The sequence below is a fragment of the Hydractinia symbiolongicarpus genome, chromosome 10, assembly GCF_029227915.1.
Source record: "Hydractinia symbiolongicarpus strain clone_291-10 chromosome 10, HSymV2.1, whole genome shotgun sequence".
Lineage (NCBI taxonomy): Eukaryota > Metazoa > Cnidaria > Hydrozoa > Anthoathecata > Hydractiniidae > Hydractinia > Hydractinia symbiolongicarpus.
In genome coordinates this window covers 9,223,179-9,238,051 of record NC_079884.1, presented here as the reverse complement: position 1 = coordinate 9,238,051, position 14,873 = coordinate 9,223,179, and the positions used below count along the sequence as shown (strand labels likewise).

The window sequence follows — 14,873 nt, the reverse complement described above, 5'->3', positions numbered from 1 at the left end:
AACCGATGCCGTGTAATTTGAATTTCGGACCAAACGAAAGCAATTAGGAGGGTTCTTTCGGACCAAACGAAAGCAATCAATGACTTTGCAACCAGGTATGGTGACTCACCATGTGTGCTGCAATGAGATGCAATAATTTTTTAAATGTGCAAGAAAGATACGTAAAGTTATTACATTAAATCAAGTCTTTATGTCAAAAATATAATTACAGTTGATTAGCTATAGATATTGGAACATATGTATAATAACCCACAATAACCCACCCACAATAACCCACTCTGCATTTGTTGTTGACCAAAAACTTAGAGTGTTCTGCAATTGCTTTATGTTAAAAAGATAATGCTTTATTATTCTTGTTATCTTTAACACTTGTAATATGTAGCTAATAAAAGCATGCACCATCTAACTTTCATTTGAAAAAGCCTTTTTATACCAATTTTTAATTTTCACAAAATAGGCCCAGAGCACACATAGACTGATAATAACTTCCTGCAGATGTTAATAGCTTACTACTAGGATATATCATCTGAGGAATTTTGATATTAGTACAAGTCTGTGAATTTTTAAAAAAAATTAATAATTCATAACCAATACACCTCTTCACAGTGTCCTTTGGTCATGCGCAAACTCACGTTGCTATAGTATCCAAATTAAATATTGCTACCTAAGGTAGGTAAACAGCTAGCGACAGTCTAAAGTACTGAATAAGTAGTTAGTAGATTTGATGCGTTTTTACTTGTAAATACCATGTCAATTAATCACTGTTCATTACGCTCCTGTTCTACCATTTATGTCAAAGTTTGTTTTTATTATACACGTTAATGCGCAATGTTGGCGATGCTTATTATCTTCTTGAGAATTAATTGGTTTTCGGCATTAATTTACCGATTCTCTGTATTGGCTCGTATTGCGATCGATAACTAGCTCTCAGTGCATGTTCCACAAAATAAAATTTCCTGAGAAATAAGTGCTAGGCTTATCGAATCTACCAATCAGATGTTTTCTACTGGAAAGGGTAGCGCAAAAGTGAAAGGAAAATACTCCGCATTAGCCAAATTCATAGGCCGGAGGAATGGGCGCTAATGTTTTGCTTGTGGGGAAAAAAATCCATAATGGGGGGTTTGTTGGGCTTCTAAAGTGAAGCAAATGGAGTTAAACACAAAACGTCCAGCTTTGAATTATGTTATAACGTTATTATAAACATTTAGCTGCATAATCGTATAGTTTAACACTTGGTGAAGACCTTTCCGAATATACTGGAAGGTGTCATTACAAACGTTAGCTAGCTAAAAACTACAACAAACAATGGTTAAGTGGTCTTGTGCATCAGCCTTGTGTTTCAACAACCACACAACTTTGGGTATTGATGGGAAACCTTTAAAATTTTATCGTTTACCAAGATTAGAATCTTTAAAATCGCAATATCGGAAGATTTTAAAAACAGATGGTATTAACTGGAATAATGGGTATATTTGCTGTGAACACTGGAGCTCTAATAAGAGATTATCAGTGACAGACTTGCCAGATGTTGTCGTTTCAGAAAGAAGTTTCCAAAAGCTTGAACAGAAATATGAGAATGCTAATAACTTGGTAAAAAAATCAGCCACAGAACTTTACAAAAAAAGATTAAGAAATGCTAAACAAAAGTTGGTAACTGCCAGAAATATAATGAACCAAAATATAAACACTCCATGCTCATCAAAAGCACGAAGAACCCTAACAAAGTCTAGTACATATATCTCTTCTAAAAAACGTAACCCTTCAAAGTTACAATACAGAAAAAAATTGGAAAAAGCAAATGCTGAAATTTTAAGACTAAATAAAGAGCTTACCGAATCCCAAGAAAAAATCGCCAGGTTAAATAAGGAACTTGCAACTATGAAATTTCAAAACAAGCTATTGGTAAATAATAACAGAAAAATACGTTCTGATAATATGTCTATTACTTCAAAACAGTTTACTTTTTCTAACATTAAAAATCCGTCAAATTTTCAATATTTATGTGGTTTAACAATGCCCCAATTTAACATGCTATTAGACTGTCTTATGCCTTACTTTCACCTTTTTGAGGGTACCCATTTTCAAAAACAAGCACTGCTGGCCTTGCTTCAGTACCATATGACTTTTTGACCATTGCTTTTACATAAGTACACAAATTATCAACTAAAGTTTTAACAGTTACTATCTTTCTACTCTGTAACATTCTAATAGCCTTTTCTTGCTGGCCTAAACTACCATATGTTTTCATTTTGCAGTAGTTCTTAAATATATCTTCATTGATAAGTGGTAGATCCTCATCCTTTTTACACCATTTAGCTGTAGTTGGAGGAATATCTGTGGGATCTAAGCTACAACTAAACTTGTAATTTTTATTTGCTTTGTCTTCTAGACGTTTTACTAAACGAGGATATCGCATAAACTTTCTAATTTTTATCTGCAGTTCTTGAACATTTCCTGTGGCACACTGACCTATATTTTTGAACATTCTTCAAAGCTATAATTGCTAACATCCTTTGTATTGTCCATGTTTATAAACTTTAATAATCGATATCATAAATAAACTATATACTTTCGCAATATACAACGTTTTTCTTCGATTTATTATTATTTATCTAGCCAAGTACATCGAAACAATCGCCGCCATTATGATTTTTTTCCCTACAAGTGAATTCAGACGAACTTGACCGCGCCGTATGAATTTGGCTAATGGTGACATTTGCTGAGCGCGTGTTTTTTAAGAAATATGAATAAGAATATTAGCTCTGATCATTTCCGTTTGTGGTCTGTAAACTCCTTAAAAAACTTTAAAAAATATTTACAACTATTTTGTTTTTTCAAAAGCTACTGACTGCTACCGCCCTTTGAAACCAAAAGTTTACCTACCAAAGCTATTTTATCACGTGATATATTGTGCGATGATTGATATTTTACGGAACGGAATAGCGCGGAATATCGACACTGTGAAGAGGTGTATTGTCAAAGTGGCAATTTTATGTGGGTAGTATAAAAAAGCATACTTTTTGCTAATGATAAAACTCAAATAACTTGTGCAAAAATTAAAACAATGGCTTAAACTTGAAATGGTATAGTTTTGGACCAGATCGATGAAAGAGAGCCCAATATACATTGACCTATCATTGTAGTTCTTAAGTTCTTTAATTTAGGAATTTTCGGGGACACCGATAAGACATGTTTTACAGCATATCTGTTTTAACACAGATACAAGTACAAAAACCATTAAAAGCAATTTTTATGATTGAAATAAGTCAGATAGGAATTGATAAAACTAGTTTAAGCCTGAATTTTTTAACCAGTCCAAAGAAATTGTAAAGTACCGGAATGTTCAACTTAAATTATATTGGTACAAAAGCTTAATCATGATTACGACTATGGTTTAAGTGATAAAATTTTTGTTTGTCCTTTATTTATTAGGTTATCAATTGAATAGTATTTAAGCAAATGCATTTTGCAGAATAGGCAGTGACCAACCAAAAGGGTGCATATATGTTTTATTCTGTGGTTCTACATTCAACATGTTGTATAATACAGAAGTTAGTTTCGACAATTTACTTATTTCCTGGGATAATTATTTTTAGCTCTTAAAGTCACTGGAGATTTGTTTGTACAGCTACATGTCCTAGCTACATGTTGGTGACAATACACTGGTTGACATGCTGCAACATTCCATCATTAGGGTTTTTCCTTTACCCTCAGGTATATATATAGTAAGAATTCTGTTTTACTTTTTTGCTAAGAAGAACATCAAGGTAAGTCATTTATGTATTCCATCTTACATATGATGATGACGCTTTGTACAATTAAACTGGTGTAACACAATAGACTTTGTGGGGAATGAAACTGTTTTTACTTGTACTATCAGGCTTGGTTTATTTTGTTTTGGTAGACTAGTTGCGATAGCATGGTTAGTACTTTGAACATGGGAAATTTTTGCCACCTTTCGCCAAATACTTTAATTTTCCAGTGGTAAGAAAAGTTATGATGTGCCTCTGTACAGATGCATCAAAAACCAAAAACCAAATTTCCTATTTTCTTAACTGGGGTGCAAAGTGCAAAGTTGAACCTGTATTTACATCATTAAATGCTAAAAATACTCATGCTCAAGCTCATATTCTGTTTTGTCTGCAAGGTGTTGATGAAGGATGTGATGATAATTTTAAAGCCAACCATTTTTGTAATTCTGGTTAAAACAATTCAGCTTCCCCTAGTTAAGCCTACTTTAGCATATAGCAGACTGTCCATGTCTGGAATAGCTAACATTACGTTATTAGCCATTTCCTTGACATGCTGACGAGCCCTGATATTGGGCGAAACAGTCTTAAAATATTTGAATTTACACTGTTGTTTTTAATTTTCATACACTTTTTTGAAACCCTTTAAAAGATGGTTTGTTATTTTCTTGTCCATTCAAAACTTTAGAGCAAAAAACATCTCTAACAAAACTAATAATTTGGACATTATTTAGGCCGTTTTTAATGCGTAGAGGCTTAAAATAGCGAAAGTTTCCGGGGCTGCGCCCCACAGCCGCCATGAGGGGCTTACAGCGCCCCTTATGACCCCAGCTGTTTTGGGCGCAGCAAATTGCTGCGCTTTTTTTTTCCTTCGCAAAAAATGTGACTGACATGTTAAAAATGTTGGATACGCCCCTGGATGGAGAGTGTAAATAGAAGGCGATGTTATGTTGAAGAAGAGATATAAAACGTGTTATGATTAGATGCTTATAAAATTAATGAAGTTGTAGATACTAAAACATTGATGTTATAGCATTTAACACGCGTTTTTTAACAAATGCGGCTGCCTATAAAATGACTGTACCGGTTAGAAAGTAGAGGTATTCATAAAAACATCAGGTCGGTATTTTAGATTAAAATAAACTGCTTGATTGTTTAAAACAAAAGAGTGAACATAAGAATAATGACCAGTCCAGCGTCGAATACACGATACTTTTCTCCTTAGATGAATTGTTGAGCAGATGAAAACTCCCACTAGAACTAAAAAGTCACACAAAGCCATTTTTTCCTTTTCGGGATGGTAACAGTGCCTTGGATTCAGCTGCTCCGGTTGCTTTTTTTAGTTAGTTCTTTTTTTAGTGGGAACTCTCTGCAACCCACAAGATCATGACCGATTGCGTGTACACCTGAGGTACAAAGAGGTTTCTTTTTGGTGGTTTACGAGGTATTTCTACCCAAGTCAGGCACAATACATAGAGAGTTAGGACTATGCAAACCTGGCTGACCCCATAGACTCACAGCCTGTCACTGTGAGACAATAATGATATACCTAGTTAACTTTACATTCCGATGTTACGTGTTAAGTTCGAGTTATAGAAATATCAAAATGCTAACCCGATGGTCATTTTTACACATTTAAATTAATAGATAAAGCCATTGCAATGCACTTAAAACTTTGAGGCTAAATATCTTGGAAACGGGCCTCAGTTATAAATGATTCAGCGCTCACAAAGATGTAAACAATACTGGTATTTATAATAAATTGACTAAATTATCCTTTGGGTCTACTATGTTTCATTCTGCAACGTTTTTAGGTGAAGATTCACCGGTTTTTATGTGAAGATATTAAAATTTTGAGCGATAGTTGCAGCATGTTAAATTGAATAACAGTAAAAACATTTTTATGTAGCAGACCAAGCCAGTTGGTGCGGTCTTCGAAGTCATCATTGGCATCATGAATGTTCCTTCAGCAGCCGTGCCGCAGCGCAGTTCAGGGGGGGAGGGATCTACGATACTTTTAGGCCCCTCACGACAACTGATAGCTCTCCTCCTCTAGCGCCTTGACACTTATACCCTCTTTCACTTCCCATGAATAAGGTTTCTACTTATTGTCGCGTTTTAACGAACCAAAAAACTGTGCAATATTTTGACATATCATTTCCTTAACATTAAAACCAGCTTAAACTAGTACATAACGACAAATTGACATTGCAAATTGTGCCAGTTGCTAAAAATAGCGCTTGTTTTACATGTCAAAAAGTCTGGCAACTTGTTGTTCGGCGACTCGCACAAGGTAGAGTCGTAATAAAATTTAAAGAAAATTTAGATTTAATTTTAGAAGATTTTTGTAAAAAAAGCGTTTTCACAAACACTCAAATGTACGGTTTGTTTGTACCAAGCGCCCAATTTGTAGTACGATTTCGGCTAATCACTTATATTAATACGCGTTTTTTGTCTATGTGTAGAAAATAACGAACATGCGTGATTAGTGAAATTTCTTCCATTTTCTCAACATTTTCAACTAATTAATGGTCTCCACTCTTATCGATATATGCATGACGTAGAAATAAACATATTTCTACCTCCATGACATATGATATATGTATCCTGTCTGTAACAAGAAATTTAGAAAAAGTAGAAAAAACTGTCAGAAAATAACATCACTTTGCCAACATTTCCAAATTATTCGAAGAATAGAGTACTTATATTTTGTAAAAGGAAAATAAGTTTTTGAGTTGAAAATTATTTTAATTTATATATCCAACTTCATTTAAACTTTCGTGGTGCTTTTTATTATTTTGGGCATCCTCCAATCATGGACGACATCATAAAACATCCTGGGAAATGTATTTTGTCAATAATTGCTAATATTTCTCCTACATTTTCCCTCCCCTCTTCAAACCAATGTTGGATTCAAGCACCCTTGCTCAGTCGAAGTGAAGTCTTTCAGCTAATCCCTACACAACAAAAAATGGGGGAAAGGTTATTTTAGTAGCAACTTTATTAACTGTGTATCAGAGGTTTTCTAGGCGGTTTAGAATTAATTTAAATTTAGTTAACTACGTTAATCAAATGAATTTTCGAAAAGCTTGTTTCCTTATTTGCGTGTCTTAAGCACGACTATGAAATCATGTAACGAAGGATAAGAACCAGGCTTAAGTTTGATGAATTTTGTCAAATGGATTATATAACCTCTCCTGCAGAAGTAAAAATTTTCAAAAAAGTTCAATTGCAAAGCTACTCGCACCATTGCATAAAGTTTGAAGAGAGGAGGAAAAAAATGGAATTTTTTGCGTATGTACAGAGTTCATTGACTTGAGATAAATCCGCTGAATATGCGTGTGTGATTTTCAAATTGACAGCGGTTTTTTGTTCTTATGATTTACACTTACAGTAGACACGATCAGAACCGCAGAGAAATTTCCGCTTTTGGAGAGACGTTCGCTATATAGAGAGTTTTTTCAAATTGCCTGCTCTGAGTGTTATATATTGTACATATGCAGTATGTCGCTCAAAAATTGAAACAGACTCAAGACTCACAAACAAACAAAAAATTGAGAATTTGATTTTAGCGAACACAAATTAACATTTTGAACTTGGAACATACTGTCTTCGGTGAAATGCTGGCAAATTTCTTACAAAATCTGTTAAAGACATTATTAAGCGCGTCTGCTATAGAATGATCAGTTCTATGGGTAATGTAAACTAAAACATCAGTTTAGATAGTCAACATCAATTTATCTTTACAAATTTGTTGCTGGAAGTAAACAAAATCCACCCCCTCCAGCCCCTCACCCACCCCCACAAATTACAAGGGAATGGCTGCAAGAAAATTATGCACAGTTTAAGATTGTACAATTTTAACGCCAACAATTCACTGTTGGTGTTAAAAAAAGAAACCATCTGAAAATGGAAATTTCGGTTTTATTATCTTGGAGGAAATTTTCTACATTTTAACAATATTACGAAAGTAAATTTGTGGTCTTACTTCACAAGTGTTTACACAAACGACGCACGGTACACACGACACAAGGTACAAACGACGTCTACGGTGCAAACGACATCGACGGTCTAAACGACGTCGACATGTTTTCTTACCGTATTATGGATGTACCATATTTATTTTTATTTTACTTACTTTTATAAGGAACCTGATTATAAGCTTCCTAGAGCATCAAAATGTTAAAAACCTTACAGACAAGAATTGTATTAGTAATTTTAGTATAAGAAGAAAAACCATAATTCTGTGGAAGTTATCTTTTATAAATAGAAAAAGTCGTAAATCGCAAATCTCTGGTATGCATCTTTGATAACACAACAACATTCACCAACATATATATAAAACAACATCAGAGATACAACAAAACAACAAAAATACTGTTGTCTCAGATCACTTTTCATTCATCTCAAGCGCACTAGAATTGTTTTCATGTGTTTTGGCTGCTTCTGAAGTTGGGATAATTCGATCAGACAAACATCTTTTTTAACAAAGAATAAAAATTACGAAAAAGCTACCATCTTTACTATAATGGAAATCTATCATATCGGGCGCTAACTCCCAAACACTTAGAAGTGCGCCGTGGACGCTTCAATCGAAAGCGGCCTAAAACTTTTTTTTTTTTTTAAATAAGCAATTGATAACCAAATCACAAAAAATTGGCGGGAAGTTCGAGGAAATAAAATAACTTTCCCTAAGTCACCATATGTCAACATTAAAATATCATAAAGAAAGTAGATACACAGATATGCCATAATTAACCTAATCTATATATATGCACATTTGCGTGTGTTGTTAATGTCGTGTGAGTTCGTCTACAGTTCCCAGTTTTGGATCCGTGGATCGAATCCTGCTGGCTTTGGCTAGGCAGAATGAAATATATCGCTTTTTTCTTTAATCAAACGTTAAATTGGTCAGCGTTGAATCCGACACTATTTTCGTGTCTCACTCGAAAACGCAATTATATACTTAGCCATTGACGAAATTCAGGTCATCATTGAGTTCTTCAGACGCTTGTATAAGTGAAATATTAGACAGTTGTTATTGTTAAAATTTGGAATTTAATTTGAGCCAACACACAAACAAACAAAAATAATAAACAAAAGTAAAGAAAACTAAATTTATAAAAAAGATTTCCTAAATCTCAAGTGAAGTTAATTTCACTTTCATTATATCCGCCCACAGTTTTTATTTACTCGCTTCGTGCAGAAGCTGTTGCTTAGCATTTTGTTAAAAAAATTGAGAATTCAAAATGGAGAATTCAAACCGCAATGAAATTTCATCCTGCCTGAATGAAGTTTTTTATATCGAGTTCCTGCGAATTATGTGCAATAAATTTATTTCAAGCATACCTTGAACTGACAATGAACTTGAGTCTCATTGCCTACCAATTAAGAGTGGTGTCTTGTTAAAATTAAATAGTTGGTCGGTCAGTCTTAAAAAAGTTGGCAAAAATTTAGTCACTATCAAAGAAAATTATAAATCTTCTTTTACAGACTTAATCCGTGATGATAACAAAAAAAATGATACCTTAATTCTATTCTTATTTCTATCTACCTTAAAGGGTAGAGATTTTCACAGCTGAAAAATTCGCATCAAGTACAAAATATCTGCGGAAGAAATTTTCATGTATGATACCTGCAAAGCATATATCGCGGAAAAAATTTGCGAAATCTCCCGAAAAAAATATATAAGAATTTCCAAAAATCAGAAGCGTTTTTTCGTATTTTCAAATCTTTTTATTTTAAAAAATGGAAGCTGTTTTGGTGATCAGAATGCTTCCAATAGATAATTCTGTTTAAAAATTTTGTCTTAAGAATAAGTTAGTCCTGTAATAACACTTTTTTCTTCATCATCGAAAATATCAAAACTATTTCTGTTTGCAATCAAGGAATCTCCGATGACCTGTTCATCTTCACCGTCGCCTTTTAAATAAGTAGAGATTTTTATGCAAACGAACTCTGTGAGAATTCGTTTAAGATTTGCGAATTTTTTTTTTTTTTTTTTTTTTTTTTTTTTACGCAAAAACAGGTTTTACTCGAACAGTGCGCTGTCTGCTTATTTGTTGACCTAACACTGTCTAAAAAGGTTAAATCAGAAAAGAATAACTTGCGGGCAGGGGAAGATAAATACATAATACACTGACGTCATAAAATCATGGGTGGCAAAGTATACCTTCCTGAGCTATTTTTAAATGACATGCTAAGTGTATTGGACAGACGAAGCTAGTTGGGAATTATGCTCACATCAGCGTGGTTTAAAATCAGTGCGGGACCTTTTTGTATTTAGATTATACCATGCACCTTACAATTGCTGGAAATTAATTCAGGCATTAAGCGTATTTTTTTGTCCTTGTTTATCAATTTTTTGATGCTGGAATTTGATCAAGTATCTTTGGAATTTACAAATGCGTAATTACGTTAGCTCTTAAGTAAAACTCAAGTGAGATGCAACGACAAAAATAGCAACTCTTAAGACATAATATTGAAAGTATTACCACATCTACACAAATAAATATGCCTTTCCTTCGCTCTGTCCTTCATACAACGAATGTGTCACGATTTTCAATGGGTTGAACTTTGACCAACAATAAACAAAACACTGTCAACTTGAAACAAAATTAGAAGTTATGCTTTTAAAATTCATTCAATACTTGTACAAATTTGCTCACGTAGGGGAACCCTGTTATTTGAGTGTTGTGATTGCGTTTGTAAAAACTGAGAGAAAGGAAACATTATTTTAGCATGATCAGAATTTGTATTATACTGTCATAGTTTCTTGATTTTTATGGATATAGGGAAAAAGATAACCCATAGCAATACGAGTAAAAATTGGTTATATTTAAATACAGAAGGTTATCTTTGTTTGAAATGTTCGCTTCCTTAAACAATTGTTTTCTAACTTCGTTACTTAAAAAAATCATTCGAGAAATATCAAATAATCAACCACGATACTTGTGCTGCGATATTATCTTGTACAATTGGAGCTAAAATCATATTATCTGGATAATTAAACGGGATTATTTCACATTATTTACATGTAAATGTCAATTTACCTTATTTTTAATAAAATCGGCGTTTTTGAATCCGATTATTATCAAGCACTCTTAAACAGGATATGTCTAACTTTTCATGTAGTGATCTCTCTACCCTGTGAAATTTTATGTTTACATAAGACATTTTGAACTATTTTATTAATTTTGTTGGGATGTCTAAAAACATTTTGAAAAATCTTGGCTAGTTCACATCAATGCAGACGTAAGTAGCTAGCATACGCATGCTCAAGATTTCAACTCAATACCTTCAATACATTAAAATCAAAAAATGCAAGAAAAACCCTTGTTAGGTCTGTGTTAATGTCATGTTTTTACAAGCATTTTTCTTGCACTCATGTTCTTCCGTCCCAAGTTTGGCCACCCATTTCGTTTTTCTACCACATCAAAACTTGAACTGTATAAAGTAAATGTATAAAAAAACACAATCAAGAACAAAATTAAACAGATTTTAAATATAAACAGGCCATACATAATAACGTTGCAACCAGGATAAAACATTCTCACCTTCCTCGTTTTCACGTCTTCATGTTTTTGGACCAACCCATCTATATAAATGAGTACTCCTGCTTAATAGAGCAAATCTACATCCCTTAATTTTTGATGTGAAGTATTTAGTAGTGTCTCCCTCGAATGGATGTCCTTCTTATTTATAAAATAGAGCTAATTTAATAATAAAATGCTCAGAGGATGCTCTTTTCACAGGCTTTTACATATTTCATTAGTGCCTCCTTAAAATGAGCATCCTTCTCAAAGTTGCAAAAAATGAATGTCTCTTTATAGATTTTTAACAGGCGTATACATTACGTGTATTGTTTTCATGATTGTTCTTGGTAGTTTTAATAACTCTTTCTCATATTTGATTAAGTGTAAAATGATAAAATTAAAACCACTCGCCCTCGAGAAGAGACTCGTTGTGATGTAAATGGTTTGATTCTGCGTGAAGAACATTGAATATGCACGCATATATCGGGGCAGTAAACAAGATACAACCGCAGTAAAATTTTCAATGAAATTAATGAAATATGCTATTGAAAAGATAAGAGTATCCAGTGCCTGTGGGATCTTGTAGCTTTACTCGAAAAATATATGTCTATGACTGATTCACGTGCATTCACGTGCGTATCAGAATTTTGGAAACAAGCACTTGTGAAATTATTTTTATACAAAAAGACTGCTTAGAAGAAACCAGTAAAAAGGAAGAATGTTTAAAATCAGGTAAAGGAAAGAAGCTTCGTTACTATGGAGAGCAATTTGATGGAGATTAACCTTATCAAGAGCAGCTTTATGGAGAGCAACTTTATGGTGAGCCACTTTATGGAGAGCAGCTTTATGGAGAGCAACTTTATTGAAAGCAGCTTTGTGGAGAGCAACTTTATGGAGAGCAACTTTATGAAGAGCAACTTTACAGAGAGCAGCTTTGTGGAGAGCAACTTTATGGAGAGCAACTTTATGGAGAGCAACTTTACGGAGAGCAACTTTGTGGAGGGCAACTTTATGGAGAGCAACTTTACAAAGAGCAACTTTGTTGAAAGCAACTTTATGAGGAGCAACTTTATGGAGAGCAACTTTATGGAGAGCAACTTTATGTAGAGCAGCTTTGCGGAGAGCAACTTTATGGAGAGCAACTTTATGGAGAGCAACTTCACGGAGAGCCACTTTGAACTGATCTACATTGGCTAATAAATCGCTGTTTTAAACTTCGCGAGGTATGTGTGAAATCACAACTTTACGCTTGAGGCATGAGTAGTGCGTGTAATATGTACAACGACCTAATTTGAGCCTTCTCTATGGTAAAAGCCGTTGTCTGTTTGTTTGTCTGTCTGTTACCGAACACAAAATGCGATATATAAAGGACGGCCGATCCCTTGGATTTTTCCACAGGTAACCGACTAGTCTTTTTAATAACAGTAGTATGATCAAAATAGCCTCTTAATCGCTACTGTCAGTAACAGTGTCTTAAATACTGCATAAATATTAAGAAGTTATAATGAACGATGAAAAAGAATGTCGTCTCATTTTTTAATTCTTTTGTTGTCCCTGTCACTGGAAGTCTTATGCTGAAATCTTTCTAGAATTCATGTAAAAATCGTTAGTTGGAAGATTGTCGTGCGATATTTTATTTAACTTAGCTTGGTTTCTATTTTTGTAAATCCGCGGCTGTTGTTGTACAATATCTTTTGACTCGCTTTGTGCAACTGTTGCTCAACAATTTTAAGGTAATGAAAACCGACCTTTATCGTGAATAGGGTCAAAAATTTTCTCATTTTAACGTACTGAACACCTAGACAGAAAAAATAATAAAGAATAGCTTTTTATAACAATATTATTATTATAAACTATTTCACAAATATGGAGGTTCAATAAATACTTTTAAAAAAAGGCATTGGGAAAAGAAATAAGCTGGGACAACATGAAATGAAATGATGTAGGCTGGCTTAGGGAATGTATGGGAGGGAAAGGGATATTCAGGGAAAAAAATTTAAAAGTTAATATAACTTAAGCATTGTCTTTTTTGTTCATCGACCAGCGATGCTTGTTCAGTTGACATTATGGAATCACCCACATTTCCATGTCAACGACACACTTTTCCCTGTTTGATCAACAGGTTCTAAACGTTTTGAAACTCTAGCGGTCGCAAAGTTAGCACAGTTGATTTTGGAGGTTCCTTTTTTACGCTACGCTTTTTCTTAGTTGCATAGCAACATAAACCAACAGCAATCACCACTAACAACAAAACCAAGCATGCTAAAATTCCGGCAAGTAATGCAACCACGCTACTTTCTGAATGCAGAACAAATTTCGGAAGAAGGGTATCAACTTTTTTCTCCTCCTCTTCACTCAAAGCCATAAAAGCGTTGTTACTATCGTTTACTCTACGAAATCGATTCACTGTCGATGGCCTTTGTGTTGCGCTTTTGATTAAGGCTTTATCTGCAGGCCACGTAATGAATTTATTGCATCCCGAGGTGCATTTCGGATCAATTTTAGCTTTCCCATAACAATAAGAACATGACATGTAAATTGTCACCATTTTTTGTGTTGACACAGTGACAGTAGGCTTCGGCGTAGTATCACCGTTTGCTAAAAATAAAAAATTCATGACAATAAATATTCGCGTTGAAGAAAATTCGTTGTTGTTATTACCACTACAGCAGTGGAAGGTTTTCAATGTCTCGAAAACTCAAACTTTCAAAGAAACTTGTGGGGTTTTAGCTTATTACCCTAAGGAAACTAAAGAATCTATATGTGTGAACTTGAAATTGAAAAGACTTGATGTTATTGTGAAAAAATGAAATAAAATTAAAAAATAAATAAAAGAGAGAAGAATTACTTGTGCTTTTTTCCCACGTGCTTTTTGCTTGAATAAGAAGCGAGCAGTAAACAACCAACAACATTGATTTCTTTTGCATTTCCATCTTTGCTTTTTTTCTCTGCTTTAACTGTTTCAGTCTTTTTCTTTCAGCGTAAATCGTCTGAATGATTGCTAGATTCTACTACCCTTTTTATATCTTTTTTTACTATAAAATTTGGCACATATCCAAAATCACTCCATGAATGAACGATCAAAGGAGGTTATTTAGCTTGTCCATCAAATATTAACTTTGTTTTTGTTTCTGGTAATATGTTTTTTATACAAACAATATTAGCTAAATGCAATGCTTCAAAACAACTTCATGTTTTCCTGAATAGAACTTGGAATTTCGAAACACTCCGGAAAAGGTATTATTAGCTGCCAAACCCAACTCTAATCTTGAACAAAGATTCCTTTTATAATAACATACCGTTTTCATTGTTGGACAAGTCAACGGATAGTGGGCGTAAAATCTTTGTGGCTTAGGGCCATTAAATTTCTTCATGAATAAATTGTGATTATTAAGAGTTGTATTATGGCGTTACAATAGATTTTACAGGGCGGGAAGAAAGATATTTTATATATGTTCTTATAAGAACCTTTTTAATTGAAAGGGCATGCTTCAATCCGTCCTATTTTGGCTTGAAACCCTTCTAGTAATATTCGCTGTGAAACGACGACAACAACAACAACGGCGGCGAGCTGGGACTTTATTTTATA

At 33.8% G+C, this 14,873-nt stretch overlaps 1 protein-coding gene across 1 annotated transcript; it reads right to left on the bottom strand.

The window, feature by feature from the left end:
• Positions 1 to 13,173: 13,173 nt before the first annotated feature.
• On the bottom strand, positions 13,174 to 14,260 carry LOC130613217 (uncharacterized). The gene is made up of 2 exons (XM_057434553.1): positions 14,133 to 14,260; positions 13,174 to 13,882 (listed from the first exon to the last, which is right to left on the bottom strand). Exons 1-2 carry the CDS (start codon positions 14,215 to 14,217, stop codon positions 13,410 to 13,412), a joined length of 558 nt encoding a protein of 185 aa, XP_057290536.1. The 5' UTR covers positions 14,218 to 14,260; the 3' UTR covers positions 13,174 to 13,409.
• Between the last annotated feature and the right edge of the window lie 613 nt (positions 14,261 to 14,873).

What these genes read in the sequence shown, in the direction of transcription:
- LOC130613217 (XM_057434553.1), bottom strand. Translation starts at nt 14,217, where the DNA reads ATGGAAATGCAAAAGAAATCAATGTTGTTGGTTGTTTACTGCTCGCTT. An exon ending in CACGTGGGAAAAAAGCACAA is followed by an intron (nt 13,883 to 14,132) that starts GTAATTCTTCTC and finishes TTTTATTTTTAG; the next exon opens with CAAACGGTGATACTACGCCG.